An 8,952-nucleotide genomic window follows, 5' to 3' on the forward strand; every position below is an offset into this window, starting at 1 on the left:
GTACGCCGTGGTTACTGCCAACTGAATTCCACACCATAAGAATGTCATCAGGTCTTTAAAAAATAAATTGTTCAGCTGCTTCCCTTTCCAAAAGCACCTTCACCTCCCATTAACCTGATAACACTTCAGCGTAATGTGCAAACTGCTGTGCTTTCATTGCCTTGCTCAAGGGCATCCCAACAGTCTCAAAAATCAAGATGTTGTTGTGTATTACACTAGAATTGAGTAATTCCGTAAACAACTTACAGTTACATTTGTTTGCATTGGGTTGCGTTGGTAATCTTGAAAAACCAACAAGAGTGCAATGGATTTAGAAAAAGTATCCAACCGAAAAACCCAACGCCGTGTTGCCAATTCCAATGAAAAGAACTCGCAGTTTTGCTCCAGAAGTCACGAAATCTAGCAAGAAAGTGACCAAGAGAAATAAAATCGAGAGAACAACCTTTCCAAATAAGTGAGAGAAAAACATAACGTGGAAAATGGGGAGAACATATAAACGTAGCTTGCCATCACTACCTGCTATTATAAATGTAAAGTTAATATATTCAGGGTCATATTTCCTCACCACGCTCTTTGGAGCTTTTTCTACTACAGGGTTTCCTCATACATCACTTTTTTTCATTGCAAAAACTGATCAATTTGAGGTCACTACATCCAAGCGAACATTATCCAATAGTGGGAAAACACGCTGGTCTCTTCCTAACGGTGTGATTTCTTTCCGTAGAGGCATTCACGGATCTACAGCATACTGACCTTAACAGGCAAACCGTGTGCCGCCGGACATTTAACAAGCCTTCCGCTCAGCAGGTTGAGGCAGGTTAACTGACATTCCAATCTCTCCCTCCTCTTTCATTCAGCCAGAGGTAAGGGGGGGGGGGGTGTAGGGGGGTTTTCAACACACTCTCTGAGCCCTGTCACTGTCACACACACACACACACTCGTAAACCCTGGCCTTAGCCTACCTACATTCTTTCAAGACAAAACTGCAACCTGGTAACCAGAGACATTCCTCTCCCCCCCCCCCCCCCCACACACACACAAAAACACACACCTCTCTCACTCTCTCTCTTTCTCTCTTTCTCCTCCGACCCCCTCCTAAAGCTGTCTTCTTAGCGTTGATGCCACCCAGAAAAAGTTTTGTTGCAATGCAGGTGTTATACAAAGGACCAACATATCTTTCTGAATTAGTTCTGGTGAATTTAAAAATCAAACTGTCTATTTTCTAAAGACAATTCTCCAGTGCACTGATTCAGGCCGGGCAAGTGTACCAAAACCATCCTCACAATGCTGTTGATAAGAAAACTAATACAAGAACACTTTTGACTATTACACATCTACGGCTGCAGCTAACAAGGATTTGTATTCCATTGTTTAAATTGATTAAATTTATTCCTGCTATAAATTGTTTATTCTATAAGATGTCAACAACAAAAAAAGGTGTAGGAAGGAGGAGTTTTTCTTGGCACAATGCTCGTTCAGGAGAGAAGGGTTGAGACCTGCTCTCAATGGAAAGCGCCTCCAGCTAACTTCTGTTCGGATTTGATGCAATTGAAGTGGATTGAATTTAGTTTTCTGGATTTAAAAGATGGCAGATGTCCTTTTTTTGTTGTCCAAGCAACAGTCTAAATTTAAATCTATAAATATAATACTATATACAAAGAAACGAAACAAAGCGAATATTCCTATTTGGGAAGGTGAAACCAGAAGATATTGGTGATTTTGCTTAAAGGGTCACTCCTTCAAGTTAATATTGAATTGCCATAATGTTAGTCAAATAGAATAGAGAGTATTACATTGAGATTGATTAATAAACAGTTAAAAGTTCCTCCCAGTAACAAAGTCCAGATCACATAAAATACTGCCTGCTGCATCCTTGTCATCCAGTCAATACTAATATGATTGTGAAAATATTTTCATTCATTTTTGTAGTACTTTCACAAGTTATAAAAGCTGAAACACACAGTGACAATAACAGCTTCCTGCTTCTCTAATAAGACCTTCGACCCCGAGCGAGAGAAGCTGACGAGAGGAAGAGAGGGAGCGAATCAAGTAAAGAGAGAGGAGAAAGGGGACGATAGACGGAAGAGGGATGGGAAGCTGAATGCCATGACAGAAAACACTCTTGTCAAGGACACAAGTGCACAGACACACACTGGGCACACAGCGCTGTGAATGAGGGCACTCGAGTCGGAGAGCCTGGCCCAAAAGAGTCACATTCAGAAACAGAAACGGTTGTTCAAGAGCGGCGTTCAAAAACACAAAAAGGTTAACTTCAGCTTTTCTGGATGCTGAGTGTGTACCCGTGTGTGTGTGTGCTATACATTGGGACGTGAGTGTGTGTCATTCTGCAACACCAGCTGCAACAAACAGAAGCTCCTGCCAATAACAACGTCTCTCAAATCAACTGAAGAGTTAACTGCTGGGTTTTTTCTTCTTCTTCCTTTAGGGTCATTGAGATTCAAGAGGCTGTGACTGAGCTACTAAACCAGTGAATGGACTCAGATGAATTTCACATTAATTATCAGAGAGGGCCAGGAAGAGCTGTTTATTACTATGAGGTAGCACAGAGTTTACCAGCAGCTAACATGTGTGTGAGGGCACTACAAGTGGCTTTGGATGAAAACCAATCAGCCTCATTTGTAGTTAAACAAAAGATCTGAGATAAATGGATATGTATCAGTTGAAAAGGCAGCAACAAAACATTTTCACATTTTCAGCACAAGTGGCAACTCAATGAGAACCAAGAACAGAAATGCAGGTGAATAAATGTACTCTAATTGTAATAAATGCCTAATAAAGCCACTGATCCTGAATCATTCCGTCAAGCTTGGATACTAGAAAACACTCGTGATTAACACCAATGCACAGTCCTCAAAGACTAGTTACTGTTATGAAATACAACACATTCAACATCAGTAAAACATGACACTTTTTGTTCATGTGACCAACCAAAAATCATGATGGGAAAAAATATTTTTGGAACCACAATCCACAATCTAGTGTAACTGGTTATCTACCCTTTGCTGCTCTGTTGTAGGGCTGGGCGATATGGAGAAAACCAAATATGATGACATTTATTAACGATTACCTCAATATCGATATCGCGGCTATATTGTACGGTTGACTATTGATGGTTCGCAAATATTTACAAAATGAGGGGGACAGGGGTGGGGTCGCGAAAACATTGGCGGAGCTTCTTTAACGGAACCACAGATTGACCAGCGAAACTAAACTAAATAGACAACATGCGTCGGTGTGTTTCAGCATGTAGATTTAAATGAGTCCTACCTGTCCGAGGTCCAGGGTGACGTTCACCTCGTTGAACTCTGTGTTGCGGGACAGAGGCGGGCTCTGCCACCAGCGCTCCGTTCCATCGACGGCGTTGGAGATGGGGTGAGCGCGATCGCTCTCGCCCTGACTGCAGATGTCACAGTGTTGTCCCTGAGAAGACAGAGATGTATACATTTGACTCTTTAGTTGAGCATATAAGGTTACTGTTATAACGCTTTTAACTGAAACTTCACTGTGTCCAGTATCAAATATAAAAGGCCGTACTTGAGACCTCGCTGTTCACTCTTCAGCAGTTTCAACCACATTTACCCCACGGCGTGATGCACCGTCCTTACAGTTTACCTTGGGGATACAATTCAAAGCACCATGCCGTGTGTCTCATGCGCGTCTAAGATTTTTTCCAACATCCTTGCATTTTGTGCTCTTTCAGTTATGCTGATATCATTAGATATTTCATCTATTGTTAAAGAATGTCACGAGAGCTTCCAGGTCCCAAATGAGAGTCTGCAGGGTTTGACTCCATTCAGTTGATACACCAGGTGTGTCCACTGAGTCGCTTCAACAGGAGAGGAGGAACTAATCAATGAGTCCCTTGCTGTCGTCTTTGGTTGAATTATCTCATTATATCTCATCTTAAAAAGTCTTATTGTGGGATTTGACCACTCAGACCTTAAGTTACAGCCCTATCTAACCACCCAAACTAGTGTTACAGAGACACAGTAAACAATATGAAAAATAACTGTTTTACCCCGAAGCTACCCGGTTCAAGTTACTGATTTTCCAGCGACGAGGCGACTCCACTCAGGTGACTGTAACAGTGAGGCCATAGCTTCCATTGAATTTCTGATCGTCGGTTAAAATGTATCATAAGTGTAGTCTCTGTTGTTGTCTGAGTTGACAGTGTGTGGTACACTAGTATCTCAGTCAAAGAAAATTACAATAATAGTAAATAAAATAATAGTGACTTCTTCACAACAAATATTATCCAGATGGAAACGCAAAAACCAAATGAACTTTGGACCGGCTGCTTAGGGTCTGGGGCTAATCCTGGATGGGAAGTTTAATTGTGGACCGTTCCCCTCCGATGGGTCTTCGGATGGTCTATCGTGAGAACAATTATTTTTCCTTTTTATAATGAAAGCATGGTGGACTCTGTTATGCAGCCACCTACTGCCATTCCCAAGCCGGCCTGCACTGCCCCATCCCCCTTCCTCTCTGGCATGCTGGCTAGAGGCCTCCCACAAAACAAACAAAGACACACAACAAATGAATTATCAATATTATCATTTGTTTTTCTCCCTTCAGTACCTTATCTTCTTCCCTGTTTTTGTGGTCATTACGTAGCTATCCTCGTTATAAACATACCTGACCTAATCTTACTAGTCATGTCACAAACACTTAACCTCCCAGTTTAATATTAACTGTTGTTGTGTACTGGACTGTACTGTGCTTGTCTGTCTTGACATCATCCAGTTGGCTTGCCTTTTTGTAATTTTTTATTGCACCAATAAAATAATAAAAAGTCCTGTTAACCGCCAGCGCTGTTGCCTCGATGTCGCCTCCTTATTGACAAAACTGAACACACTCTGACGTTACACGGTAATAACTCAGTCTACACCAAGCACACAGGAAGAGTGATTTGAAGCTAATTTGACACAGTGGCCAAACCATGGAATTACAACTTCCGGGTCTGCCATATGATGCCATTGGACTCAAGTCCACTTGAAGTGTCCACGCCACTTCTTTGGTTTCTAAAGCCTCGCTTCATTCTTGGCTAATCCAGATCCAGATTGTTCGTCAGAGCGTTTAACCCGACCACTTCTGGCTATGTTAGCGTTAGACCTGTAGACCTGAACATAAGCCCGAGTTCGGAGATGTTATCACTGCGGTCAGAGGTCATCTGACTCTTCCCCCCTCCAGCCCACCCCCAAACAGCCTCTCCCGTACCCTGACTTCCTTCCTTTCACATTTGTGTGAAACTTGTTGAGCCTAAAATGAATCTGTGTAGCCTACTGAAAATTACAAATCATTCTCTTGAATTTAGGTCCATGTTACCTTACCTTTACCTTCATCACTCTCGCCACTGACCACGTGGATGGAATTCACTTTTATTTTAATCTCTAACCAAGATATATGCCTCTACTACTAAGTAAAAATTAAGCTCTTTTGAGTGAAAGATTCAGTAAATCGAGGAAACGTTGTTCATTGAGGTTCACAATTTATCAAATATGACCCTCGGTGACACCTTTTGGGCTCTGTAGTTGTATTTTAGTGATAAAACAGACATGTGTCTCTATGAAATTGTTGCAGATTCTTACTTTTTCATTGCTTTGAAAAACAAAGTGCACTTACCTTATAGTTATCTAAATATATCCTTCAATACTAATTGCTCATGTTGTCTGTAAACTCTGAGACCACAAAGCAGTACACAACGACTTGAAGGCACTAAAGACGGCAAAAAATCACCTCCAGTGAGCAGCTGAACGCCGGCAAATGAAGGTGCTTCTCAGGATGTGAGCTTTGAAACAGCTAACAATGACCACGCTGATTCCAAACCTAAGTTTGTGACATCTTAAAAGAACAATGCACGTTGTCTAGCAGAGTGAGATGTCAGGGAGTCTGCTTCTTTATTTCTGCCTGGCTGTCAAACACACTTTCACGCTATTTATTTCTCTTTTTATCAGTTTTCTTTCACAGCACATGCTCAATCCTCTCGTCAACAAAAAGACCTCCTGGAAATGAACATCTAGAGCTCTCTCTCTTTTTCTCTCTCTCTCTCTCTTTCTCTCTCAACCGTTTTTCACCTCTATTCCCATTTCTTTCGTTCCCTCCACTGTTAGGTCAATGAGCAAAGCTCTCCAGCAGCATTGCCCTGAGGACCTGGATTCCTCACTCAGAGGGAGACAAAGTGTTGCTCAGTCAACACCTGCCACTTTATGTAATCAATCTTTTTTTCCTCTCTTAACATAATGCGCAACTTTTCTCATGCGTCCTCGAAGTCTTTCTAGATCACATTTATTTCGGTTATCTGCTTCCATCTTACGTGGCATCAGTATTTCACGATACTTCACCAACTTTAAAAATGTGCATGTACTTGTTTTAACAGCCTAAATTCCCAGTGACACCTATCATGAGTAACTGGTGCAATTCCTGGTGCAACGTATCCTCATTCAACAGATGGGGTGTGTCTTCCTACAGATGTTCAGCAACATGAGAGTGATCAGTGCACCTGTGCATCTCCTGCGATGTTCTAGCAACACGACTACTTGGCTATGCTTTGGAAGAGATGCGATGACGTGACAAATTCTGGTTTCACACGGGCAGCGGGCTTCTGGGTAAATGTCCTGAGCTTTCTGTCACACCACACACACTACAGTCCTCCTCCTGCGGTTTTTAATTAATACAAACACTCTGCGGCTTGCTGTCAAATCAAAACAGGATTAACCTCAGCGCAGAAAAGTGAGTGGGCCGAGCCACAAGAGTCCAGCAAAGTGGGTTAAACCTCTTTGCCCAAACACATAATGCACCATTCCTTGAGCTAATGACCAGATTTATTGGGTTCATTTTGAGATTTCCTGTGTTAACTATGCACCAACCTCACCACTTGAGGCAGAGAAAGGCTGAGCTGAAAGAAAACCCTGATAAGAGAATATGTAGTTATAATTCTCGTTGTGGAGACGCTGAAGTGAGTAAAATGTGGTCAGAATCAAGTACTGCAGAGAATGTAACACCAGAACGCCAAATTACCAGCTGAATTAAATAATAACTCAGTAAAATTAATGACTTAGTAAAAAAAAAGTTTGCTTCATTCTTAGTCTTTCCATTCAAACGACACTTCAGACTCCCTTCTGTTCATTCTCACCAATTTCACATTTATCTCAACAACCCTTCTTTATCTTCCTGTCTGACCTCTCTTCATATAAATTCACACGGTACTTTTAATCATGGATGTCACTTGTTTTCCAAACACCGAACATCAGCGAAGGATTTATAAGTGATCAAATTCCTCTGTTCCCTCCTGACTTATGAATCACCACCACAAAGTGGCGTTCACTCTGGGCGTGATAATCCTGCAGATAAACTTGGTCTGATTGAAGACATACGTCAGTCACTGTGAGGAAAGGCCCAACAGGTGAGAGAGGGAGGCAATACGCCTGCAGGTTATTGCCCAGACAGTTGCTATTAATGGTTAACCCATGCAATAAGCCCATGGGCTAGCTGGCTGTACCTGGAGGCTCAAACATCAGACACACAATGTTTTTTACAAGCTCGTCATCACATTAAAAACTCATCTATAAACACGTAAAGCATGATGTGGTCGCTGAATTTCCTTCTAAGTGTCCCCTCTAAGTGAAATGTTGCCTGCTCTTATATAAGTAGCCTGTGCTAAATGTTGCCAAGTCCTACAAAGGAAGCAGTGCATGAAATAATGACTTGTCAGAGCAGTTGGAGATGCATGCACACTGCTGACCCCCTCTGTTCAACTCTCTCCTCTGAATGCAGTGAAGTGTGCAGGTTAGCGGTGTCATAAAGTCTAACAGAGAAAAACTGGATCAAAACATAAAGTTTTGTGACATAAAAATGCTGAAAAACTTGTTTACTACTTTTCAGAAGCATGCTATGAAATGTGAAGATCATCGTGTAACCTAAATCTGATACCATTAAGTCCTGAAAGTAGACTGATGCGGCAACACAATGGGATCCTTATAGGTGCAGACACATATTAATGGACTACGGGGACGTGCCTGTGAGGCTACTCTTAATCTGGAGGAATATCATACACATAAATTAACAGCGAGAGAAAATCACTGTAAAACTCACAATTGAGCATGCACCACCGTAACCGACTATAAGGAGAGCTGACCTTAACATTGACTATAAGGAACATTATGGGGAACACAATGCAATCAAATTAAGTATTGAGCAGCACTAGTAGTTATTATTATGTAATAGTAGGAGCCTACTCCTAATAGGAATTAGATGTTTATGAAGTGCTCACCCGGATGGTCTGGCTCGGGTCTCCGGACACCGGGCCTCCGACCAGCTTGCAGTACAGGTCCTGCACGGTTCTGCCGGTGTCGTCCTCCCCGCAGGTGGCCGTGGCAGTGATTTTGGTGCTATCGGCCAGGTTGAAGTAGGGTGGGTGCAGGCTGTATCCGTTCACCCCGTTGCTCGACAGCTCCTGAGCCGACACGCCGTGGCAGCAGGTCAGTAGCAGCGGCCACAGCAGCAGCGCGACCCGCGGAGCCGACGGCGGCGCCGGTCCACTCGCCATCATCTCCACCTGTTCGCTCGATCCGGTCCGAGGGGGTGAAACAAGTTAGAGGAGCGAAGCACTCAGAGTAAGAGGAGAGGTGAGCCGTTAACGTGTGTAGGAGAGAGGCATTGGTGGAGGAAAGCGAGAGAGAGAGGTAGCGAGGAAGAGAGGAAGCGGAGTCTTTTTAGTCCCGGAGAGCGGTGCGTTGAGCTTTCAGTCCTCTTTCTCTCCGTGTTGCTCCACCAGGGAACTACTCCAACTCAATCTGCGGCCCCCTCCCTCCCCCTCCCTCCCTCCCTCCCGTTTGGCCCGTCCCCGGTGGTTGGAGGAGGGCACAACTTCTACCAATGCTGCGCGTTTGAATCACTTTCTTTTAGCCATCATCACGGTTCATTAATTGGTTC

At 43.1% G+C, this 8,952-nt stretch overlaps 1 protein-coding gene across 2 annotated transcripts in view; it reads right to left on the reverse strand.

The window, feature by feature from the left end:
* Positions 1 to 8,738, reverse strand: part of lama5 (laminin, alpha 5) — a 96,260-nt gene extending 87,522 nt beyond the window's left edge. For both annotated transcript variants that reach the window (XM_056421989.1, XM_056421988.1), the window contains exons 1-2: positions 8,291 to 8,738; positions 3,289 to 3,441 (exon numbers count right to left, since the gene is read on the reverse strand). In XM_056421989.1, the coding sequence (XP_056277964.1) occupies positions 3,289 to 3,441; positions 8,291 to 8,569 (432 nt within the window). In that variant the 5' untranslated portion in view covers positions 8,570 to 8,738. The remainder of the gene's footprint in view (positions 1 to 3,288; positions 3,442 to 8,290) is intronic.
* Between the last annotated feature and the right edge of the window lie 214 nt (positions 8,739 to 8,952).

The sequence above is a fragment of the Pseudoliparis swirei genome, chromosome 9 (assembly GCF_029220125.1).
Source record: "Pseudoliparis swirei isolate HS2019 ecotype Mariana Trench chromosome 9, NWPU_hadal_v1, whole genome shotgun sequence".
Taxonomy (NCBI): domain Eukaryota; kingdom Metazoa; phylum Chordata; class Actinopteri; order Perciformes; family Liparidae; genus Pseudoliparis; species Pseudoliparis swirei.